Source organism: Erithacus rubecula, assembly GCF_903797595.1.
Source record: "Erithacus rubecula genome assembly, chromosome: Z".
NCBI lineage: Eukaryota > Metazoa > Chordata > Aves > Passeriformes > Muscicapidae > Erithacus > Erithacus rubecula.
Genome location: NC_136661.1, coordinates 20,681,479 through 20,707,686, shown reverse-complemented (window position 1 = coordinate 20,707,686; position 26,208 = coordinate 20,681,479). Strand labels below are relative to the sequence as shown.

At 37.0% G+C, this 26,208-nt stretch overlaps 1 protein-coding gene across 1 annotated transcript in view; it reads right to left on the bottom strand.

The window, feature by feature from the left end:
• Nucleotide 1: 1 nt before the first annotated feature.
• The window catches only part of RICTOR (RPTOR independent companion of MTOR complex 2), an 82,415-nt gene continuing 56,208 nt past the window's right edge, over nt 2-26,208 (bottom strand). Inside the window, exons 22-38 of the mRNA XM_079330091.1 lie at nt 25,948-26,074; nt 24,722-24,886; nt 24,212-24,288; nt 24,017-24,095; nt 23,080-23,189; nt 20,007-20,094; nt 19,147-19,239; nt 18,216-18,322; nt 17,336-17,565; nt 15,476-16,505; nt 12,711-12,888; nt 11,414-11,498; nt 9,893-10,126; nt 8,661-8,813; nt 7,852-7,975; nt 6,822-6,960; nt 2-6,660 (exon numbers count right to left, since the gene is read on the bottom strand). Coding sequence (XP_079186217.1) covers nt 6,586-6,660; nt 6,822-6,960; nt 7,852-7,975; nt 8,661-8,813; nt 9,893-10,126; nt 11,414-11,498; nt 12,711-12,888; nt 15,476-16,505; nt 17,336-17,565; nt 18,216-18,322; nt 19,147-19,239; nt 20,007-20,094; nt 23,080-23,189; nt 24,017-24,095; nt 24,212-24,288; nt 24,722-24,886; nt 25,948-26,074 — 3,094 coding nt within the window. The 3' untranslated portion in view covers nt 2-6,585. The remainder of the gene's footprint in view (nt 6,661-6,821; nt 6,961-7,851; nt 7,976-8,660; nt 8,814-9,892; nt 10,127-11,413; nt 11,499-12,710; nt 12,889-15,475; nt 16,506-17,335; nt 17,566-18,215; nt 18,323-19,146; nt 19,240-20,006; nt 20,095-23,079; nt 23,190-24,016; nt 24,096-24,211; nt 24,289-24,721; nt 24,887-25,947; nt 26,075-26,208) is intronic.

Sequence of the window (26,208 nt, the reverse complement as noted above, 5' to 3'; positions counted from 1 at the left end):
GGTTATAAAAACAAAACCAAAAAAATAACACTCAGTAGCACCAAGTAACACTTAGAATCCCTACAGTAGGCAGCAGTGAATTTGGCCTTTCATTTTGATTTCAGGAAATGGTTAATTTGTAATGAAGCAGTACAGTTGGAATTGTGGCTGAAAGTCTCAACAAATTTACCTCAGTGTACAAGGAACTCTTTCATTTTGCCTTCTTATGTTGTCTGAAATCTGTCACAAAGAGATGGTTTTAACTTAAGAGCACAGCACAATTGATTCTCAAAGGTGAAACAAAAGAAGGGTGTCTGACAACTTGATGTTCAGCTAGTTTGCTAAAAGGCAATTACTTGTCTTCCCTTTGTTTCACTAGCTAATCACACTCCTAGAAACCAAGCAGCTGCAGACAAAGTGAGATCTGATACTGAACCACATCTAGTTTTTATATTGTTGCTTACAGATACTGTTGCAATGTCACGAGCTGTGTTGCAACAGGAAAACCAGTAAGACCTTGCATAGCCTGTGAGACAAGCACTGACTGCAAACAAAGGGAGAAGTCTTGAGCCAGGAAAAGGGGAGGTACAAAGACACAGACACAGGCGTGGGCAGATGTGCTTGGAGGTGTTCAGTCCACACCCACGTCCATCTGTGTGCTGTGCACAGGTGCAGTGGCTCACAGACTTGAGAAGGAGGGTTTGCTGCATGGCCCTTCCTTTCAGCCTCCAGCCAGCTGAGTAAGGAAACACAGCTGGGCTCCTTCTCCTGAAGGGCAAGAGAATAGTGAGGGTAAGGGAGAAGGCTGATGCTATTTAATGGATACATCCCAGAGAAAGTTCCTCCCTTTATCTAAACCTCTGCTCTGAGTAACAATGCATGTGAAAGTTTGATACCACAGATTTTTATAGCTTGGAACATTTGTTTCTCCAGAGTGCTTCCTCACATTGTATGTACTTGTGCAGCTTAAAAGCCTTATTGTTGGAAAAAAGGTCAGTAAACATAAGGGAGCTGCTTTGTCACAACTAGTACAAAACTTCTGAGCTCTACATTTCAGAAAAAGGTGTCTTTATTCTAAAATGTTGAAAAGTTATCCTAATTCAAGAGGTATGTACTATGGAATTCAGATATAAATGTCAGTCAAAAAAATCAGAGTATTGCACAAAGCTTTTTAAATTTTGATATTGCTGCAGTTTCTCATTTCAGGGGGACATCTGCAACCATGCAGTCCCTGCTCTGAAAAAGCTGCTGTCACTGAGGCCTGGCTGCAGCAATTCCCTCCAGGAAGTGAATCAAGGGGTTTGTGGGTTCAGCCACTTGGGGTGGCTGAGCTCCCACCTCTCAGTCTCCTGGTCGTTCCCAGGGATATCCCGCTCTGATGAAATTCCATTATCTGGATGCAGTGACACACTTGACCACATTCCAGATTGCTGAGTGAGGGAAGGAGAGGCTGGCTCCTCTTTCCCTATAAGCCCTTCTGCTTCCTGGCTGCAATGGGTGTGCTTTGTGAAACCTCCTGTGCATAAAAAGCACACAAATGGAGGATTCCAGGAAGGATAATGCCTCTGTGCCAGTCAAAGGGCACAGTGTGGGCACCAGAACTGAAGATTAGAGAAGTATTTTGGCATATGTGGAGAAGTGTGTATAATTTTTATGTATTAAAACATCTGTCTTGCATTAATGGTTGAATGAGTTCAGAACTGTAATCCTATTTTTTTGTTCATAATGCAACTTTCACAGCTGTTCGTGAAATGCTAATACTTAAACCATCACATAATAGAAAATCATTCTCAGTATGTTAAAATTTTAAAATAAAAATGATGTGTGAACTATTAAAGAGTCTCTGTATCTTATAAATACTTAATGTAAAATATATTTTTGCAAAAAAAAAAAAAAATCAGGAAGGTTCTCATTGTTCTAGTTAACTAGTAAGTTACAAATATAAATTAAATTCCAACCTCTTTCTACTGCTGAGAGGTACACAGGAGACCAGAACCACTATAAGAAGTTTAAGTACATTTTATTAACAACGCATCCCTTTGATAAGACTACGTTTAGGAGGCCTTTAATGCTCATTGACATGAACTGTACACAGTATACAAAAAAAAAGAAAAAAGAAAAACACAAAAAAAAATCAAAGTGGGCAATACCATTTTGGGACAAGCCTCTGTTTAAATTACACACAGCTCAATGCAATATTCTTACGTAAAATATATAAATACTTTTTCTTTCTATGTTACAGGTATACAATATAAATCAGATTTCAATGTCTGTTCAGTGACCTACAAACACTAGAACCTCCAAATATGTAGCAGCGTATTACTAAAAGAAAAAAGACCACACAGAACAGGGAGAGTAAGTACTGAGATTTTTCTTGATCCCTCAGATCAGAAACATGAATTTAGATAATCTCTTGCAGCAGTTTTAGGGATGCTGACAGCCCAGTATTAGAACAATTTTTCAATTAGATTTACAAAGTGTAAAGTGTAAAGCCTTTTTCCCCTTTAGACACAGCATCTTGTGCTGTAACATCCTATTCAGTGGCAAAATGACTTTAAAATTTTTGGCATAAATTAAATTATTGTAAATAAAACAGTGTATTTTTAAAAGCAACTCAAGCAAAATGTGCAATTTCTGCATGTTGTGGCATTGCTGTCCATTTACTCTACAAAAAAAGAAAATCCACATTTTTTAATGACTATAAATCTGTTGAAAACAAAATTATCCAGGGAACCAACAATGGGAGTTAAGCAAACCAAGGAGATTGGAGACCTCCAGAAAAATAACGGAATGGTTTCTAGTGTGTCCTCAGAAAGTCTTTGACAGTTTTAAGATTTTGCTCTCACACTGTATACCTTTTGTAAGCACACAGTAATAGAAATGTAATTTTAAAAAAATTTCAAGTGGCCCCAGTGCTGCTCAGAGCAGCAGGATTCTGGGGAGGTGGGCAGGACCTCAGATCCTGATGAGAATTCTTCCACTGTGATTGCTGCACTTGAGTTCACATTCCCTTAGAAGCTTAGCCAGCTTCCTGCTGCCCAAACTGACAAACAAATCCAAGGCACAGACTACAAAGCAGCAATTCTTCCATCTCTCACTAGGTTTTGGTTACAGTCTGTTTCTTGAACAGCTACCTTACTATTCAAGCACCTAGGAGTGGCGCTTTGGTTTTGTTTTCAGTCTCACTGCAAACCACAATTCTCTTTTCAGACCACTATGTATGTTTGAAAGTGTAATCAGAAAGACAAACAGGATTCTCACAGGTGCCTTATACACGTTTATAAGAGCAGCTTACCTCAGCGTGCTGAGCCACTGCACCAGAAACTAGTGAGTTGTCTAGGACTCCACCTGGGGAAAAACCACCACCACCCTGCAAAGAGAGTGCATTTAGGGATGTCTGTCAAGTAAGAGCTGTCAGATGAGGAAAAGCAACTGTTTCAAGCACAACATGCCAGAGGCCCCACATACACGTTGGGAACTTGAAAGCCTGATCATCTCCAGCCCCAAGTGATGTCCCCAACAGCTGTGAGCATTCTGCATTTCTGATTATGAGAGAGGTGAAAAGTTCTTCTCCAAAAGGAGATGCTCAGCCCCCAGCCTCATCCTCCTTCCCTCCATGGAGAGGACCAGGCCCTGGCTGCCTGTCAGTCAGCTCTGTTCTCTGGAAAGGGCTCCCCCTTTCCTCTAAGAGCAGACCAAGAGAATCAGGAGCTGATGCTAATGGTGACTGGTTCCACAAGCAGCCTCTCCCTCCTGGAGTGACTCTTGCCTCTGAGCTGTGTGTCAGCAAGTTGAGTCCTTGAGGAGTTTTCTCTGCCACAGCAACCAAATTGCATTTGTGTACACTGTAAGGGAATGCTACACACATTACCATTTATTGACCAGTATCACCAATCACTCAAATTGGAAATATAAAAAGTGGGTGGTCTGTCAGCTTCCCTAGGAGAAGTGGAAGAGATTTTTTATTAGGGCTAATGTAAGCACAATCATTATTTACTACAGCTTTCTTTAAAACTGTTATCATGATACAAATAAACCCCAAAACAAGGACTTTGAAAGGGACATTTAAAAAAAAAAAAAAAGAGAGAACTATAAAATTCACAGTTTATAACTATGCCAATATAAATTTCCTTCAATAACAGTATCCCCTTCATCTGCCAATTAAAGTGAAACATCAATGTGAGCTTAATGTCAGTGTGTAAATTAATTTTCTAGAAATGCATGTTATGTACAATACAGACTTAACATCCTTGATGCATACTTGTTGAAATCTACTGACACTCATACACTTTCAGAAGAAAAATCACGCTTTATAACTGAATTTGCAGCCATAATTTTTATGTCAAGTTTCTGTTGTCATGGATCCCCACACAAGCGCGTTATTCAGAACACATGAGCATTTCAGGATGGAGATTCTTTCAAAAGTATATTTGCTTATCTTTCTATAATCAGATGCCTTCCTATGATGCTTTACATTAAGTGCTATGGGTTAAACTTAACAAATGAACAGAGGTGGGTTTTTTAAATACAGGTGATAAAACTTGTTTATTTTGCCTTAACTGCAGAAAAATAACATGGAGTTGTTCGATGTAACCCCATTTAGTTATTAAAACAAATCTCTTCTACTCTAGCCTAACTGAGGTAGTGTTTGAAACTACTGTATAACATACGCTATCCCCATTTGTGGGAAAACTACATTATTTTCCTTTGGAGTTTATACCACTATTTGGTCTACTGTGATTGACATTTTGGTTTTACAGAAGCATTTATTTCTTATGACCAGAAGTCTAATAGTTACTGGTGTGGTGTGTTTTCTAAACACTTCAAACATGTCTTGCCACACAGATCTATTATTTGTGTCAAGGACCATAGAAGAGTTCAGTTTCTTTTTGCTCCTTCCAGTGGGAACTCATGAAAGATAATCTTAGGAACTAAATTTGACTATGAGCAGCAACTTACAGTCTGCTTTACCAGAACCTGATGGTATGCAGTGTACATAAGAGTTCAGTGAAGTGATAGCTGCAAAGCAGTGCTTATGTGGCATGATGAAATTTCCAATAAGAACAAATAAATTCTATGTTTCACTAGGAGTTGTGTGTTACTGTTCACAGCACTACTTATTGAAATCTCCAGTAGCATAGCTAGTCAGAACAGAGATATGAGCATCAGGATAAATTTCACTTAAGTATTAATCTGACAATTATAAAAAATGGTAGGAGTGAATGGATAAAAATACGTTCTACTTAGTACAGTCCAGCTGAATTATTCACCTATATCAAAATCAAAGGGTAATCCCTTCTATTACAGGCATTCTAACAAAGGTGGCCATGCTACTGTATATACACATTTGCATATATTTATACTACCTTTATATAAAGGCTTCTGAATCTTTAGATCCATGATAAAAGTGACAGGGATTCCTACTTTTTTTTTTTTTTAACTTGCACTTACTAGTTTAGAAACGGCACTAGTAACAGGATAGAGGCAACTACTTCAATCATTACCAGTCACTGTATCATTTAACTTTTGCAACAAGTCTTAAATACCAGTACAAAATTATAAGTACGGCTGCTCCAAAATTTGTTACTTAAGGCTTTTCACTACAATTATTAGTACTATCTGATGCTTGATCGCTAATCCATTTAAAATTCAACTAAACCTTTGTTTTTATAAAAAGCTGTTTCTGTGGAACTTGGAAAACACTCACACTTAAGTCTCCTCACAAAACCTGCAATGATTAAATGTCTTCAAGTTCAGTTTATACAATATTTGCTTATCTGATACAAATCATGCTTTTTAAAGGATTGTAGTAGAGTAAGACCCACGTTTGTACTATATGAGCATGAGTGTAAAAACTGCAAACACATGCATAGTATCCAGGGAAAACAATCTATTACAGCATTTTAAGTTTTAAATGACTTGTTTTGAAAATCAAATTGTAGTGAAAATCCTTAACTGGTTCAGATAAGATACATGTATGTAAATGCAATGAAATCGAAGAGACTGCTAATAAAATGTCTTACAACTATAGCAATATTAAAATAACTTAATGAAACCTCAGATTCATTTCTTTCTGTCTGAAGTTACAAATCCCCAAAGTAGTGTTATAAACAGTACAAAAATCAACAGAGAAGGGCTAACATTAATCCCCTGGTGCCCACAACTACAGCAAGGCTCCCCATTGCTGGCAGTGGAATGCACCCCCATCTCTCTGATTCCTGGTATCCAGGGTTTAAAAAGCAAGGCATCATTCTGCTTCTCTGGAACAGAATTGGAAGTCAATTAAAAATGTCTCTGCGAGTTGTCCTATTTCATCGTAATTTATGGTAGAAAATGAAATGAAAACTTGTGGAGGTGTTCAGTGCTTGGCTCTTGCATATACTGGTAATTACTATTATTAAAACTATGGTAACGTCTAATAAATCCCCAAAGGGCTCAAATCACTGTGCCAGTAATTGGTTGAGGAAGAAAATGTTTTCAGTTCAGTCTTCAGGTACCAGTAGCTTCTGTAAGGTTTTGAAGATGATGTTCCAAACTTTTTATCCAGTCAGTGGAGGTTGTCTGAGCATTTCAAAGTCCATAAGCAGAGCATGGCCTGAGCCGAGGTCAGGACTCAGCTGATGCATCGATTACAGGCTGTTTTGTTGGGGTTGCCAAAATAGCCTCTGCTTCCTCATGCATCTAAAAGGAAATGATGGAGTATTAATATTGCTAGAGATTTTACTCAGGAGCAATCACAAACTATTTTCCTTTAGGAAAATATCTATCTGATTATGCAGGACATGGAACCTGCACCTAGCCAGCATTCTGGTACATTCAGTACATGTGCACCTTCCACTTACCTGCAAGAACTGAACATCCTGAAACAGCTCCTGAATGAACCTTCGGGATGGAAGTCGAAATGTACAATGTGCTAGCAAGTAGGACACCTCAGAGTAAAGGCATATATCATCAAATGCTTGGGGATACTTCTCCTTAATTCTGAACAAGAGAATAAACAACATTTTTAAAGCCTTGAACATAATTGCATTGTATTAAAAAAAACTACAAACTTTTCAATAAGATTGTCATAATTAATCCTTCAGTAATAGGCATTATAAAAATAAATTATAAAAATTATATAAAATTATTATAAAAATTATAAAAAGTATAGTCATTGACAAAGCAAGAAAATCATGACAGACAGCATTACTTCCTACAAAACTGAAAGAAGGCTACACTAATGAAATCAAACAGAATATACAACTTGAAAGATGGACAGAATTACTGTGATTGCCTAGGTTTAAAATAACAGACTTAGAAAGAGAACAGTGTATCAAATAATTAGCATCCACATATACAGCAGTTAAAAAAAATGAAAAAAGATTAAACTAATCTTTTTAACCCGTAAGCACTTTTGAAACTAAACCACACACATTTCTCCATGTTCTTTTAGCAACTGTCAGTTTCCAATGTCACTAGCCCAGAAACCAACAGATTTAAGCCCTGGATTTATATTCCTATATTTGAATATTTTTTGGACATAAATTATTTTTCAGAGTTGTACTCTTGCTTAAAGTAGAGCTGGGTTTCTCAAGAAGTCACTTTCAGTTTGTTATTGTACTCATCTATTATTCAGCAAAATAAAAAAAATACTAGTTTCTTTTTTTAAAGATACATACTACACTAGGTATGTAATCACTACAGCTGAATTACTGATTTTAAAAAGGTTGGTTAAGAGTAGAATACTAAACACAGACCAAAAAAGTTATTTGTTTAGCTTCTACATTGCATTCTTACTTCTGGGAAGTGAGATTATGCGCTGGCCCTGAGACTTTAAGAGAATACTTATGACTAAGTGTTGCTAAAGCATCTGTAATGTATTGAACTTACGTCAGAAGCCCAGTTTCATGGCCCTTCGTTCCTACTGAACTGCTCAAATTGATAACTAAACGTAAGACCTCTTTCCGTAGAAGTATCCGGCACACTGGTGTGTCATCTGGGATTGACTTTACTCCTGGAAAAACAGTGTGGATTTAAACAGAATTGTCTTTGAGCTAATCTTATACTGTTAGTCTCTTTATGCATTCCATACCCACATGAACATGCATATTTGCATATGTATTCTGAACTGTCAAAAATATTTCTAGTGAAGTTGGAACACTACTATTTTCAGGAATTTGAACAGTTTACCTTTTCAAAAATATTTCTATCATATAAAAGAAAAACCTGCAAGATAAAGTCACAGTGGAACTGTTACCATAATTCATGTTGCAAACTGGATGAGCTTTTATCAGATAGTGGAGAATTAAAAAATGAGCTACTTCATAATAAATCATCATAATTTAAAATATAATATACAGTATATATAAAAAAATCCCTCTTTACAGTAATTCTATAATTTTTGGACTTTAAAAAAAATTAACATCTGTGGAAAAAAAAGGCAATTGATTTGCTTGTAATGTCAGGTATTGAATAATCTGTAGAAATGCTGTATAGAGAGGGGGAAGAGTTTAGAACTATATTCTCTCACCTGGAAAGGGATGATGTCATTATTCAGATTTGTTTGGCTGTTTTTTTTGCCTAATATAGAGCACTAATTAGAGTTGCAATGTATGTAAGTGAAATACAATTTTTTCACAAAGCCTAAAATATACTTTATAAGTGATAGTCTCTAATAATCATAAGGCTTTCAAACTTACCTAATACAAGCTCAGTACTCTTGGTGCTGCTGGCTGAACCATGGGATACTGCATCACTACAGCCTGAAATTCCAGAAAATTTGGAGGAATGCACATCTAAGTGATTGTGAATGGTCTGCCCACACCAGTCAGTATATGGAATGTCTGAAAAATCTGACATTAACAAGATGTTGTACCTTTGTTATTCACACTTTTCCTCAATTCACATGCTTTCATTATTTTTCAACAACGGCAAACATGCAAGATACTGATGCACTATATACTATGCACAAATAAGACCAGAACTAGAGGGTGGATTCTGGACAAATCATACTCAACTCTTCCAAAATTGACTTTTAAAAATAAATTCTTAAAATATGAGCAGAGTCTTTTCCAAACACTAACAGAAGCCTAAGAAGTGACCACACATAGTACTGTTACTGAGATACCATTTTATGTAACACAATAGAGATGCTCTTACATGTGCAGACTTTTTTCTGTTCACACAACTGTCACAGGTGTTTGCAGGAAGATCTCTGGCAAGAGCCATGCTCTGCTGCACCTGCAGCAATAGCTGGGATTTTGTTTGCCAGCCTTTCTCGCTACTGAACTCAACCTCCAGCTTACTCTTTGAGCCACTCCTCACATTTGTGCATTACCCCCTTTGCTAACACTGCTACTAATACATGTCCTAACAGTGTTGTAAAACAGTGAGGATTCCTACTAAGCATGCACTACCGGATTATCTTTCCACCACAGGAATTGACAAAAGGCATGTAACTTCAAGATCTGCAGAGAAGGTTAGAAAAAATAACTCCAAATCTCATCTGAATCTCAAAGTATGAGAGAACATGACTAAATCCCAGAAATTACAGCTCAGCTTCAACAAACTCCATGTATTTCCTTTCTATTTTATGGCACAGACTTGATTTGATGTCAGACTTTTAATCAGTTGAACAGCAAATGTCAGTTTTCAGAACATGCATTTTAAGTACTAAATAACATTTAAAATCTTTTATTTTGACATGCTTTTAGGACTATTTAAAGAAACATGCAGGCACCTAGTTCTAACACTAAAAACAAAATGATGAAAATGACCATAGCAATACTACTAGTGGCACAATGAGCTTATTAGAGAAGTAATTTTAAGGTCAATAGTCAGTTAAACAAAAACCTTTGCAGATCATTTAAAGATGAACAAAAGCCAGTATGCTCACTCAGTTTTATCACACTTCTCCAAGGGGAACACTCACCTGCACGATTATAGGAAGAGCTCACTTTGGTGTTAGGCTGATAACCCAGAATCTGAACGCAGACACAGTAAAGACAGTTCTCATCTGTGTGCTCCTGGAGCCCTGTGTCCTCTGTACCTTCTAAGAACTGACAGGCATCTGAACGGCTGGTATTCATTATTTCTGTGAGACTGATCTGTTGGCGCAGCATCTGAAAAGGGCTTTTGACAACATCACTTGCACCTGATGGAAGACCTGTAAATAAGATTCAGTTAACAAAAAAAAACCCATAAAACCAAGCAACCAACATTAACTCTTTCCATTAATTTCCACTTTCAAGCCTTCTAAGGCTGGGGATGGAGTGCATGTGAAGACCTATAGAGTTTTTTGGGTTTTTTTGAGTGGTTAAACTCCCAAGATTGTTAGCATTTGAGAAAAAGACAAAGTTTTAGTCCAAACTCATTATACATAACAAAACATTGCAAAGGACAGAATTCAACCTCTAACTACACACACTGTAAGAAGGTAAGTGGTAAATCCTGACATGGTATCAACATTACTAATACCCACATAACACCAACACATTACCAATTTTCATAGTGTCAAATGAGATTAATACAACGATATGCCAGATGTTGAAATTACACATGCATGAATGCAAAAATAAACACAATTTAAAAAACTGTAACGTAGTGACCGTGACAGGAAGAAATTAGACTCAGCAATGCAGAAACAAGCAGAAGACACTTTAGTGACATGCTCTTCCCTGGGTGGAAAAAACAAACAAATACAGTTTTGAACAAGAGTTACTTTACACCAAAACTTAGAAAACTACAGAGACACACTTCCAGCAAAACCAACTTTGTGCATAATTTTAATACGAAAGGGAAAAAAAAAAACCAAAACCAAACAAACATAGGACAAAAGCTACCTGAATAAACTATTAAAAAAAACAGTGTCAAGCCTTCTTTTTTTCAGTTCAAAAAACACATACTAAGACCCTACAGAGTTCTGACTTCTCTGGAATAAATAGGAGGCACGTTCTAGAGCAAGCCAGGCATTAGAGCACTTCCAATTCTCTTGTCCCATCATCTTCCCTGATGAATTGTCATGGGCACATCGCAGAAAGACAATTTACTTTCTGAAATACACATCTAACACCACAGTAAGTTCCTATAAATGAATGTGTAATCAAATGGAAATAGTTCAGTATGTGGGATTCATATTTTTCTAAGCTTCAATTTTGTTACTTCCTTAAATGCAGAAACACTACTGGACTTTGAGCAGCATTAGCTCACATTATCAGAAACAGGCAGGCTTTCCTCCTTCATTTTTTAGAGCAGGACCAAACTTTGAAGCAACACATTAGCTCAAACTAAATAAACCAGGGAATTAATGGCCTACTATCCTGATTCCAGAACACAGTCCTCAAAGTTTAACAGCTAAAATGATGTTTTCTGTAAAGAAAAATTAACAAATGAATCAACAACCCACCCAATATACAAACAACAGAAAGCTACAGGAGAGGAATAAGACCAGTACCTCCTGCATCAGATGTAAAGACCCTAGATCCATGCTCATCAAATGGAGGTGCAGTTTTCTTCTGGAAATAGGGAGTTTCTTTTACCTGGAACACCCAAGCGAAAATGAAAATTAACAGAGGTCATAATCAAACACAAGAAAATAAAAACCAAAACTATTTTATGAGGTAATTAATTGTTGCCTGTCTTTTATTTCATGAAAAATATATCATAAAAGGAAGAAATTAAGAATGAGCTTCTGAGTACTAAAGAAAAGCCAAATGAAAAAAATATACACTTGTGAATGAGCACTTATTAACAAAGCTCATGAAGGGTTAGCAAATGTTAAAATGGTGGTGACAGGCTGTAAGGACCTGTCACTGGCCACAGTGACCCACAGTGGCCATACACAGTATGTCCATGAATCACACAACACCACTGGAGGTACTGGAATTAGGTAACAAATATGCCACAAAGACTGTGAAAGAGAAAGAAAAAGAAGTCATTTCACACAGGAAAAACAGAAGCAGATACATGATGTAACATGTTTTTGCTTTATGTTTAGCAATTGTTTGAGATTATAAAGGAATTTACTTAGATCTGAAATGCAAAGTAAAATAAAAATAAGGAAGCCCACTTTTACTTTTGGCATAGACCATGTCCTGGTTTGATAATTAATATTAATATTACTTAATATTAAACTCTATGATGCAAACCTAACAAACCCAAGTTTGTTAAATGGGAATGTGTTTCTATCAAGTAGAAAGAAGAAGGAATTTGCTGAGCCACTAAAAATGACATGTTCTAACTTAAATATATGTAACTTCAAAGTCAAGACAATATAATTTAATACGACAATGAATATATAAAAAAATAATCTATTATTTAATACAGACCATGGCAGCAAGGAATTAACTGTGTGATTATGCATATAATTTATAAGTGACTGATGAACTTGTCAATTATTGGTTGGCCAAAGCAGAATTAAAGAATGTGCAGACTATGCTAATTTTAGTATAAAAGCCAGATGACAAACAAAAAATCTTATGACAGCAAATTTGGCACCACTGCTTAACACTGCTCTAACACAGTCTTTGTTATTATTTGCCTTTAAATCACAAATCAGCCTAGTGATCTTGTGTAAACAGGTTAGAAGAACAGTTAGAAAAGAATTTCTAGCTTTCCAAAATGCATTTCTTTAAAGTACCACATCCATTTTTCCTAATTTCTTTAGATTCAATCTATTTTGATGAAATTGGAAGTTGACTGCCTTTTAGTAAGAAAATGCAAATGAACCAAATCAGTTAACACATGCATACCTGAAATATTTCGTTGATATCCACTGGGAGAGCAAGGCCAATGTAATCATCAGAGCTACCATAGGTAGCATTTGAGACCATGGAGCGAACCGAGGAGGAACGCTGAAGTGTATTTTGGTTAATAGGACTTAATAAATCTTCTTTATCTAACGAAGCATAACTTAAAGCTTTCATGAACCTGTAATATTGAAACAAATAAGTCACAATTACAGTTTCTCATTCTGGCACGCTAAAACAAAGGACTGCTGACACAAAGACACACCTCAGCAATAGTGAATTTTTATTGCAATTATGGCACACTGAAGGGTAAAGTGAACATTTTTTATTTTTAAAATTATTGCCTTGGAAGAAGTTTTCTACCAATTTTTTATTTTACACAAGCAATAAAGTGTCCTCTTATCCCTACAGATGGGATTTATATTGAGGCAAAATTACAATATTGAAGTTTGATCATGGAAGGTTCAAGAAATTATTATGCAATGGAATTGCACAAAATACACTGAGAGGATATCAGCAGATTTCTTGCTAGTAATTCTGACCAATGCTAGTGACAACAGTAGCGGAGTCACAACAGAAGTCAAGCCATACTTCAAAAAACAGAGGGAAAAGACCTCAATTTGTGCCAGAAGAGATTTAGATTGGATATTAAGAAAAACTTCTTCACTGAAAGGTTGTCAAGCATTGGAACAGTCTGCCCATGGCAGTGGCTGAGTCACCATCCCTGAAGAAATTTAAAAGACATGCAGACGTGGCACTTAACAACATAGTCTGGTGGAGGGCTTGGGCGTGTTGTGTTAATAGCTGGACTCAACCTTAAGGGTCTTTTCCAACCTAAGTAATTGTGTAATCATAAAATTCAAAAAGTTACCAACTGCATTAAATATTTACTAAGAAAACATTCTATAATTACTCTCAACATGAATTAAAGATAAAAGTATTAATCCTAAATGTTTGCTCCTGCTTTTCCTAGAAAAGCTAACAGATACAGCATTAGCAGTGATAAACACCACCAAGTTTTCATGAAAGTGTGTCTGCAGGTGATAGGGTGAGAGCCACCATCATGATCCAAGATATGAATGCTGGTGTTTCTGGTCGGTCTTTAAAGGCGGGAAGCTAATCCTCACAAAATTTATGCAAAGAAAAAGGCTTTTTAACCTCCTGAATAAAAAGAACAACTAAAAATATGGCAGAAGGAAATCTGTTAGTTGCTACTAACATGTGAATCTGTCAATAAATCCTAAGTAAAAGTTTCCTGAAGACTGAAAAATTGATTTGGCAGTTAAAAAGGACTGAATTTTTCTTTCTAGTTTATTTTTAAAAAGCAGCTAGGAACAGTTTTAGCTGGACCAGGAAACGTACTCTGAATTCACTATTAGTAAATACAATCTGAAATTATAACGACCATAACTTTTCAGTGGGGACACAGCATAATTAGCAAGAAAAACACATGTACTAGTTTCACTGCAGTCGTTCCAATCAATTACATTAGCAACTAACACAATCTGAATCTCTTTTTGAGTATGCATGTCAGTTATTTAACCTTCTCAGAGATTCAAGCACTGCAGACATTTCAGTGTTAAGCAAGTCTTCTCAAATCCTTGACTCTATCTACTGACACAAGAGAACATGAACAGCTAAGCACCAGGAATAGTCAGTATGATGCTGCGTGCAAGATCAAAGTCCACTGCAGCAAGGCTGCTCTGCACATCAAGGGCATGACTGCAAGGAATGGTAAAACATTACTTCCAGACATTACAGTACTACCACTGAAATGACACACACTTGTTCCTGCACTAGCACAGGATGCCAGTGACATAGTAAGAAATGGCACTTCCAGTTTCCAGGATAGTGCAGGGTAACCACTACATCATCCTTAACACCAACATACAATAACCAACATACTCAGTCTAACGTACTAGAACTGCAGCATCTTACACGGCATCCTTACAGAATGATGTGAAAATACCAACAAATGGATGCTTCTTTTAATCAGGACACATACACTCAACTTAGTATGAACTCAAGGACTGAGCATTTGCTTTCTCTGCAGTAAGGAGATGACTCTCCACATTCTCTCATTCGAGAGATAAGGTAAGAACAGAGATAAAAAAGTGTCTTTTCCATTTCAGCAGTAATGTGAAAATCCAATGCACTAGCTAAAAGATGACGTTAAGGAAAAATTTAATAGAAGAGCTTTTAAGGGAAAGTTTTTTAAGCAGTGACTGTTGCAGCTGGGAACAGTGTCAATGTCAAGAGCTAGACATCTTATGTAACTATCTAATTAGTCTTCAGAACATCTAATATTGCTCAAAAATAGAGGTGACACTGCCATCTAAAAATAAATGCTATGAGTAAAATCCTTGATCTGCTGTGGCTAAAAAGCCAAACAGACATTCCTATCAGTGATAACCCTCAGTGCCACAGTGAACACAATTACAGCATATTGGCAGGAGGCCCTGTCCTAAAACCTCCCCAAGTGACATCGAGAAAATTCACCTCTGAAATATAACTCTGACTTCATGGGCAATTTGATATGTTTGCAACTTTCATGTTAGCTATGAAAGCTGGGCTTCTCTGATAGCACTTACGAAGTTGATAATTATTGGTCTGTTATTCACTTAATACCAGTACTGCTTTCAGAGAAGTAATGAATCACTTTGCAACAACTGTCCCTTTTAGGTGAAAATAAAAAAAAAATATTAGGAAGACACTTCTGTTACTCTTACAGGACTGAAGTAAGAAATGAGCATGTAATAATTTCTTACCGACTTGGGGTTAGTCGAGAATCCAGGCTGCCAGACTTCATGGTGATAGTGTCAGTAAACAGCACATCCTTTGCTGGAGATGCCAGGGCTTCTGAGTGAGACAGTGAGGGATGCATTCTCTGCTGCTGCAGACGCTTTAGTGTAGCATAGCCAAACGCATCTCGAGAACTTGTGTAGCTGAAGTTATAGTCAGCAAGACTTTTTATCGTAGCAAGAGAAGGAGCTTTGAGAGACTGGGCTCTTCTTGGAAGGGTATGAGAAGACCCTGGTGGAACCAGGGACACAGAGTTGGATTTTGAGAGAGGCAGGTGGTTAGACTGCGGTGTTGAACAGTGACTTGGTTTAACTGTTTTTGTGCTTACAACAGTACTCAAACTTCCGCAGTCAGTATCGACATTTGCAGTGTCCACACCTACAGTCTCCCTTGACGGGCTTGAGCTCATTGAACTTATGCCACTTGTTGTGGTATCTGTATTAAAACTTAAGCTACGACTCTTGAAATGTGTTTGTGTAGTACCATCTCCTATTAGCCTTTCTTTGCTCGTATTTTCCCGATGAATTTCATTTCCAAGACCTTTTGGCAGCTTCAGATCATTTTCTCCAATACTCTGAGTACAATCAGTATCTTCCACATGCTTACTTCCAACAAAAGAAGTTTCTAATCGTAAAGTCTGGATTTTTGGAACTCTGGAAACAGGGTTCAATTCGTCCCCAGCAGGAAAGTCTATGCTACCACTAGGTTCTGTTACTGTACGATTTCGCCTTAGGCCTGATTTACTGTCAGATGATGTCAGCTTTCCTCCTTTTGGATCACTGCTACTTCTGTGTTTCTTATTAGGCAGAGTAAGAGAGTTTAGAATGCGATTTTTCACAAGTCTACTAGAAGAAAAAAAAGGAAAGGGACTACGGTCTTTGTCCTTTGAAGGTCCAGGTCTGTCATAAAATATTTGTTCTGCATCTTCAGTAATATCTAAGAAAAAAGTACTGGTGGAAGTACTACCAAAACGGTCATCCTCCATGATGAACATACCTGAAATTATATGAGACTTTGTCACACAAAACAGGCATTTCTTCAAAGTCTACAAACCATGCTGCAAAACAGGAAGCCACGAAGACCAAGTGGGAGTCTATGCAATGTACTGCAACTTTAATTCTTCTGGCTTTTTTCTGCAGAATTTCATGCAAATTAGCTATCTTGAGGAGTAACTGAGCTGAAGATCTCATTACTTCAAAAGAAAAGCCACATTATCTTACCTCAGTGCAAACATCCAGCTACTAGGATTATAACCTAAGAACTCTTTTAATGATACCTAAACACGGTTATTTCTTAATTTAAATTCCAAGTATCCATAAAAATAATGAAATGCATTAGGTACTTGAAATACACAGTAATTTAAATGCAGCAAAATTTTGGGTGTTTGTGTACACCTGGAGAACATAAATACTTATTTTCTAAAATATTCCTTTGAGGATAACCAAGTGTATCTTTACACCTAAGCATGGGAGCTTCTGCAGCATGTTACAGCAAACTGTCATGACTCAACATAAAAAATTAGTAACTTACCTTCTAGTGAAATTTTTTTCCTAAACCAAATGTGAAGCTAAGACACTGTTTTATTGCAAGACCACCTTTACAGCACTGGTCTGAACCTCATCCCGCCAAAAAGGTTGCTAAAGAACACCAAAATGCTGTTAGTGGTGGGTTGGGCTCTTTGCAGTTTTTTTATGTTGTTTATGTTTTTGTTTTGTGTGTGTGGTTTTTTTGGTTTTTGGTTTTTTTCTTTGTTTGGTTGGTTTTTTGTTTTTGTTTGCTTGTTCATTTTTCTCCTGTTTGCTTGTTTTGCTGTTCTGGTTACTCACTTGATGGAGCAGATTCACTTTCACTGTTGTGCCTAGAACTGGTAGACTCAGAGTTCAAGCTAAGAGTGCTGGGTATGGAAGAAAGTTCATTGCAGAGCTGCTCCATGTCATCAGGGACCACTGGCCAAGGCTGTCTACGACTGTGTCTCACTGCATCCCAGTTGTGATGCTTCAAAATGTCACATCCTTGTTTAGTTTTGGCTATTAGACCAAGCACGTAGACACAGGTTCTGTATTTAATGTATATGAAGAAAAAAAAAAGCAACAATAATAGCATTTAATTTAACTAAACTCACTTCACATTTGAAAGGAAGCAGTTTCAAAGGAATTAAGGAGAAAGTTCACAAAACTGACAAGTAATATATTATTAATTTTTATTTGTAAATCAATATAAGCTTAAGAAATTAATTAATAAATCTGAGAAGAAGATACTATTAAAAAATAAAAATTATCACAAGAGCCTGATTACATGAAGTAGAAAAATACCTTTCAAAAAAAAGGCCAAACATCTATGTAGTAGCAATATTATACAGAATGCCACCTATTTATGCTTTAAAATATATTAAAAGGATATTCAATTTTAAAAAATGGAATAATAAATTCTCACTGAGATGTAAGCAGTAAGTATTTTGTTTCAGAGAACAGATGAAAAAGAGAATCTACCTTCTTTCATAGATTTCATTTATTTACTGCATGCTCTTTCAGACTCCTACACAATTCTGCAGTTGCAGAGAACCGAGATTGATACTCAGTTATCAGTGACATTAACAACTGGTTTCCAATAAAGTATAAATTTGATTCATGTAAATCCAGTAAAGCTATTAGAAAACTGATCATAACTACCATCTGAAAATTGTGTATATAAATCAAATGCACATACCCTCTAACAGACAGAACTTCACAATGTTGAGCAAGTGCCATTATATCAGGAATTACATTCTCCTCTTGAAGCAAGTTAAGACCCCAGTTCGATGATCCGATATTGCCCTGGAATGAAATTTGTCAAGTATTGATCTTAATGTGATCTGCAGCATGCCAATGTAAAGCTTTGACATTTTTGTTTGTTGGCAGTACAGTATGAAGCCACATCTTCTCAAAGCAGTTAAGAGATATGAGTACCCTTTCTGGAATTTCCTAGCTGTGCTAATACAAAAAAGCACTCAGCACACTGTGTATAAAACCTAAAGCTGCTCAAAGTTAGAACTACTATGTATTCCTCACTTTACAAGTTCTACTATGGACTGCAGCATGATCTTGGTTCATACATTCCTCTTACACAGGCATCTTGTTATATACCTACAGAATCTTCCAGTAATAGTCACCTTGGACAAATGTTCCAAAATTAACTTTGAGGAAGACAAGAAGCACATTTAGGAGTGTAGCTTGGATAGACACCAACACTAGGTTTTTGTCTGTCCCAAGTACCAGGGTGTCATGACCACATGGATCAACAGTGGCAGCCAACGCCCTTGAACAAACATCAGGGACTACCACAGTAAATACATTAAACTCAGACCATAGAAACATTTAGCTTGTAACTACCACTTCCACACTAATATTCATATGGCAATGTGTTATTCTTATTTGTTAAAAAGAAAAAAAAACACAAAGTGATTATTAAAAACCTCAGAATGAAATAGTTGAATAATTTTCAACTGAAAGTATAGTTATGGAACAAAAACTTGAAAAATCACACACTTTTTGAAAAACACCCTAATTTCTTACTTTTATAGAATTTTGCTTAGTTATTTAAGAATCAACAGTAATAACAGAACTAAACAACTGCAAAACTTTGTAAATACATTACTAACCAAGGCCCAAAGAGCTGCTTTCAGCTGCTTAATTCCTTCCCACTTATCCAGCATTGGGGAACGAACAGTGTAACTTAGATCTGTAACAATACTCTGAAGGAGAAAAATAGAAAAAAAAACTAAGTTGAAAATGAATAGGAGACATTAGTCAAATAAGTTCTCTTGCACTTATAGTGAAAGTTAAAAGCAATAATTTAAATAATGCACTCTAGAAAGAACAGTGGTAATTCTGGAATAATTACCATAAATAAAGAGCAGTGATAATGAAAAAGAAAATTTCAATGAAATCGTGGATTGCATGAAGTTATTCCAGATATTATAAAGATGACAGATTAGTCAAATAAACACTGCAATGCACTTTCTATACATTTTTCTAGATACATTTTCCCTCGAACTTTTCAAAGAGCATTGTTAATTCATTAAATCATTTTACCGTCCCACATTAAAAGTGAATTTAAGCAATTACGTCTTAGGGTTTGTTTTCTTGGATTTTCAAAATATTAGAAAGGTTTTATTTCCTCATCTCCCCATTTCTGTATACTTAAGAGGATAGGCATAATTTTGCCACATGTATAATTGTCAATACAACCCACAGACACTAATAATTTTTTCTATTAATGAATTGGCTTTCCATGCTAAGATTTTACTAGTCATATTAAGAAAAATGTTGCGAGGCATTTTGGTGTCAGAAAGGAATCTTACATGAGATTAGATGACAAAGACTGTCTTTACAACTTAAGTCTCATAATGAATTTCTTCTGCAGTGCCTATTTATATGTCATCTCTTTTAGCATCTTTTTTTCAAAAGTTTTACACTGATCTTTAAAATATTTCAAGTTATGAATGATTATTATCCTCACCTGAGACTCCAATAAATGGCAGCCTGTTTTATGGTGCACCAGTTGGCCATAAAGGTGAACTGGCAGGTAGACATGTGGTCGCTGTAATCTGGCAGAAAGAGAAACATACATAGATTTCCCAACACTTCAAATATTTTATTCTAAAATAAATTACACTGCAATGTAACACAAAGATTTATCCTTGATTTTTTTCAAACAGAGAATTCTTTTGGGGAATTTAGAAAGGAACAAACTGTTTCACTTGGAAGAGACATACAACTGCCAGACCACTTCAGGGCTGACTAGAAGTTAAAGCCTGTTATTAAGGACACTGTCTATATTCCACTTAAACATTGACAGACTTGGGGCATCAACCACCTCTCCAGGATGCTTGTTCTTGTATGTGACCACCCACAACCCTTGTGGTAAGGAAATGCTTCTTACTGTCGAGTCTAAATCTCCCCTGCTTCAGCTCTGAACCACTGCCACTCATCCTGCCCCTGGATGTGAGGCAGAAGAGCTCAGCACCTCCCTGTGCCCTTCCCCTCCTTGTAAAGCTGTGGAGAGCAGTGAGGTTACTGCTAAGCCTTTGTTTCTCCAAAGTGGACAAGCCCAGAGACTTCAGCTGCTCCTCATGGGAGGTTCCAGCTTTGTTTCCCTCCTCAGGATGCTCTGAAGGACATTCCCATCCTTCTCCCCCAGGGCTCACACTGAAGCTGCCCCAAGGCTGAACCCAGCAGGACCATCCTCTCCATGGGCTGTGCTTGGTGCTCTGGGATGGGGCTTGTCCTCAGAGCTGCCTGGGCTCTGCTGACCCACACTGAGCCCAGCACCAGCTCCCTCTGCAGCTGTGCAGCCACTCCTCTCCCCTTTCACCCCTAGGCCCCATGTTACTCCATCCCAGGTGCAGAATTCAGCATTTAGACCTGTCAAATTTCACCCCATTTAAGAGTGCCCAGTGCTATCCAGGCTCCTCTGCAAGGCCTCCTATCCCTCCAAAGAATCCACAGCACCTCCCAGTCTGGATCATGACCAAGTTGCTACTGGTGCATTCACCTCCATATCCAGGCTGCTGATACAGAACTGGCCCTGGAGTGGAGCCCTGAGGAACAGCACTGGTGTGACCAGTCAGCAACCAGATGTTGTCCAATACACTACAATCCACTGGGTTCAGTCCACCAGCCAGTTCTTCACTCACTACACTAGGAACCTGCTCATCCCACAGCTTGACAGAAGGATGCTGTGAAGGACAGCATCAAAAAAGGAAAACGCCATCCACCACCTTCCCTTCATCCAACAGATGGGTGACCTTATCATAGAAGGGCTAACAACTGAGTTAAAGAAAACTTTCCCTTTGGGAACCCATGCTAACTGTGCCTGATAACTGCATTGTTTTTCAAATGTCTATCAACAATACCCAGTATAATCTTCTACATAATTTTTCCAGGAACTGAGGTTACACTAATAGGCCTGTACTTTTCTGGGTCTTCCCTTATGTGCTTCTTGCAAACTGGAATAAACTGGGTAGATTCCAGTCAGCAGAGACTTCAATAGACTCATGAGACTTTTGGTAGATGGTAAGAGGTGGGTCCTGACACAGTATCTGCTAGCTCCCTTGGTACTGGTAAACTAGTAGTGATGAGGCTAGTCCCTCAGCCTGGCAGGAACCAGGCTCCATGACTTGGTGAACATTCAGCTGGCACAGATGGCCCCTTACAGTGTTAATGTCCACAAATGGAAAGCCACAGCTTCCACATCTGTGGACCTCTGGCTTAGGAAACCAGGCAGCCCAAGGTCTATCAATATTGCTGAAGACACAAAAATCCACAGAATTTCAACTCATTTCTGCTTTTTCTTCATTTGTGTAAGTTCAGGTGACCATTTTCAGCAATTATTGATCCAGTGTTTTATTCAGACGTCCTCTTTCATGTTGGATGACAGAACACTACTCGGTTTCAATCCTGAATGAGCTTTGGCATTTTGTGTCTTCTCCCTGCTTATGTGAATCACAGTTTTATAGTCTTCCTGTGAAGGGTGACCTTCTAGGGATAATATAATTTCCTTTTCCTCTTCAGGTCCATGAGGAGTTTCCCTATTCAGCCAAGGTGATCTTCTGCCCCACTAGTTTGACTTACAACATCATGGGATTGCCTACTCTTGTGCTTCTAAAAGATAGCTCCTAAAGATGGACCAGCACTTCTGGACTCCTTGGTCCTCAAAAATGTTCTCTGCTAAAATAGCTCCTCAGGTTAGTTCTCCTGAAGCCCTAGGTAGGAACTCTGCTGTGCTTTTTCTCATTACATTGAAAATTTTAAACTTAACCATGCCAATGATCACTGTGGCCTAGAGAACCTCCACCACATCTCCCACAAGCCCTAAATTCACAAACAGCAAGTTGAGGAGAGCATCTTTCCTAGCTGGCTCACTAAGTACCTGTACAAAGAAGGTATCTCCTACAGACTTTCTCCTACAGAGAATTTCCAAGGCTGCTTGTTGTTGCACTACAATATTTGCAGCTGATGCCTGGAACTTGAAATCATTCATAGGAAGCCCCTAAGAACAAGAGCTACTGAACCAGAAATTTCTTCTAATAGTCTATAGAATGACTCATCACTACTAACATCCTGCCTGTGCAATCAGTAGCAGACACCCACTACATCACTTCCTTTGTTTTCCATCCCTTTAGTCCTCATTCAGACGTTCTCAACCACATCACCACTAACTACAAGGGCTGTATAATCAAACCTCTTCCTTATATAGAGTGACACATTCATCTGCCCATTCCTCTTGAAAAGCCCGCAGCCCTCTAATCAAGCACTCCAGTCATGGGACTCAATCCACCAAGTCTTAATAAAATGAATTCTATAAAAGCTAACTTTATATAAAAGTTCTGAAATAAATTATATTAAAACTCTGGGAGCTAAGCAATGCATCCAGTTCATCCTGTGGGTTTCTCAGACTCTGCTGATGTACTGCTCCAGGAGCAGAATAAACTGAAATCCTGTTTGCACCCCTTTCCCTCATACACTTGAGTTTACCACTCTCCTGATCATCCCACCAGCTTGTGCCTCAAAACACATTTTGCCAAATTTACCTTTGGTTGCTCCGACGAACATAGTTATCCCCATCAACGGGTTTGCGGTATGTTGTAAGTGCTTCATTAAGTTGTTCTTCAATCAATTCAACATATTTTAAGTTATATTCCTGTAAGAAGACAGATGAGGGTGATGCTATAGCATGAGACTTTATAAGCAAGAAATAATTGAGGAAGGCTCCTTAAGAGACTGAATTTTTTATGCTTTGAACGTGCTGCTCAAGAAAATGAATGCACTTCACACATAAAATGAGTTTGCAGAGTCAATAACTGATTTCATAATTATTTCAGGGAAATTGTTAAAAAAAGAAGAAAGAAATACCTCACATCTGACACACTCAAATAACTTCAATACATCATCATGCATTTCAGTGATCCTTCAGAAGTGATACTTAAACTACTAAAAAAGTTGCCAACAGGAATGAGACCAATCTCTTAACAATCAATTGCAAAACCAAAGCAACATCTAAAGAGTTTTATTCAAGTTATGACAATAAGGAATATATATCTTAACGGTCTTGTGCTCCTCTTTACTTCCTAACAGCATCAACCTATTCTGTTTTTATGAGCTCTAGTTTTAACTTTAACGACCAACAACCAGAGGTAAGAGGTATCTCAAAAAGTAGCATTCCTTTGCACACTTCTCTAGATAATGACCTTCCACAAAAAGCTATTTTAGAAGGTCACTACACTCCTGAAACATTTGCTGAAATACCAAAATTATATAAAGTCTTGGTAAATATGTATGTACACAGAAGCTATGGAACTGTATGTTTCTGTCAACCTTTTTCAGAAAAAATGTTATGTCACTGATGCACAAAATGTATTTGCATAAGCTTTACAGATACATTAAAATGCAATTGTTTTTAAGAAGTTCTATTCTAAATCTGCATATTTACACCACTCCTCCTAGCAAACATTTTCTTCTTAGCATTACCTTTTGCCACTTTTCCATCTGTTTTGTTACATAACCTCTTTCATTCAGATATGAAAACCCCTTTGGGATGGACAGAAATCTGTAACAAAACATCAGACAGTTAAAATTCTAATTTAAATAACTTCCAGAATTTAAATAAAAACAAAGCTTATTTGTTTCCACAGTGTGAAGTCAAACAGCATATTCAACATTTACCTTAAGAGTAGAAGCAAACCCTTGTCTCCAAGATGAGAAAGAGCTGGTTTCATTTGGATAAGGGCGTGAAGATTGGCCTAAAATAATTAAGAACGTATAAAGAATATTTGAGCACTATATAATTCTGAAAATTGCAATAACTATAACAATTGCAATGAAGCAGCAAGTATCAAGGTATACAAGAAGTATAAAATGCCAACTCAATCCTAATATTATCAATTTTAGCTATCTTCTGTCATTAAATATAAATTACTTCACAAGAAGTATAATGAACAAAATAAGTTGCAATTCATATTTAAATACAGGCATAATCCAGAAGTCTGTTTTCTTGTAGGTAATATTGCAGTATTTTCATCAAAGCAATCTTATTTAAAGCCCATCAATGACAATCAAAAAAAGGTAACCACCAGAAAATTCTTGCATATTTGTACTTTGCTACTAGGGAAGGGGGTGAGGAAGAGCCTAAGAGCAGCATACCAAAAAGAGGTTAAAAAGAGAAGGGATGCTCACCTTGTCTTCACATGCCTCATCTAGAATATCAAGTGCCTCAGAAGAAATAGTTTTATTTTTATCATGTAACTGGGTCACCAGTAACTCAATCCCCCAGTTGCTGAAGAACTCTACATTAGCTCTCAGCAACACTCTTAAGTGTTTTGTTGCGTACAGTCTGCAGCTCTGCAAAGTAAGAAAAATGTTTTCTTGAATGGAAAAAATAACTAACACAGTAAATGATTTATAACTTCTAAAAATACCTTTCAATTAATGTATTTTTCAGCAAGCAACTGTGATGCACACTTTATTTATTAAAATTACAGTTTATTAGACAAGCATTTCTACCTTAGAAAATGGGAAAATTGAATCTAAGATCCCAAGTAAATTGGTCACCATAAGTGTCCAATCCTGTAACTTTTATTATTGTATCAAATGAGGAGATTTTAGAAGCCAATTTAAAAAATTAGTCAATAGGAAGCTTCATCTTTCAGTGAGTCAGTCCTTCAATCTCAACTATCTTCAATACTTTCTGACTCCATTCTTTATCCATAAGAATCATCATGTCTTTGACAGTCTCAGAGAAATATCCTCAATTTATATCCTCCTCTTCCAAAATACAGAGACATTTAAATCTAGTACCTATATTTTTCTGCCTAGTATCTACTCTAGAACATATTCTGTCTGATCAGACAACAGAAACAACTTCATTTGAAGTAATGAACATTCTTTTTATCCCCATTTGCTGCCTTTGATTCAAAAGAACAAATCCCAATGCCTGTTTCTGAATCAACCTCTTATTCCAGCAGCTATGTCTACTTAGCTCCAAAACACTGAGTAACCTCAACTGTTACCAGAACCATATCTACTGCTAGAAGGCTGACATGCTTAGTGCTGCTAGGAATACAGATTTCTGTTTGTGACAACACTGCTCTCACAATTGATTTAAGATGCCACTGACCTAAACAATCACATTACACGTAGTTATACATATCAATACTTTGCCCCCATCGTACATGAGGGAAAGCTATACACGAAGGACTTAATTTCTTGAGCACAAATATAATACAGGGTATGAAGTTCACAACATGTTCAAAAGCTACACTTGTGGGAGTTTCAATTCTCTGAATACGAAAAAAAGAACCCTTTTCATATGTAACAGCTTAAAAATAAAATCATACACCTTGAATAATAAAACAAATGTGTAGAGGGCAATAACAAAGGAAGGTAAGTTGAACTGAACTTACATCAGTAGCTGCTGTCAAGATTTTAGAAAGGATGACTCTTGCCAATCCATCTCTGCTATAATCCAGACTAGAAACAGTCAATTTTAACAAGTGATCTTGGTTCTTCAGAGAACAAAGATTAAGAAGACTGGAGACATGGAAGTGGAGGAAGAAGAAAATAAAGCCAGTATTTCAATCCACTTGAACCATCAATAATTTGCACTTAATTTTTATTATTATAAAATGTGGAATACAAAATATAGTCTTGTATGAAATTGAGTA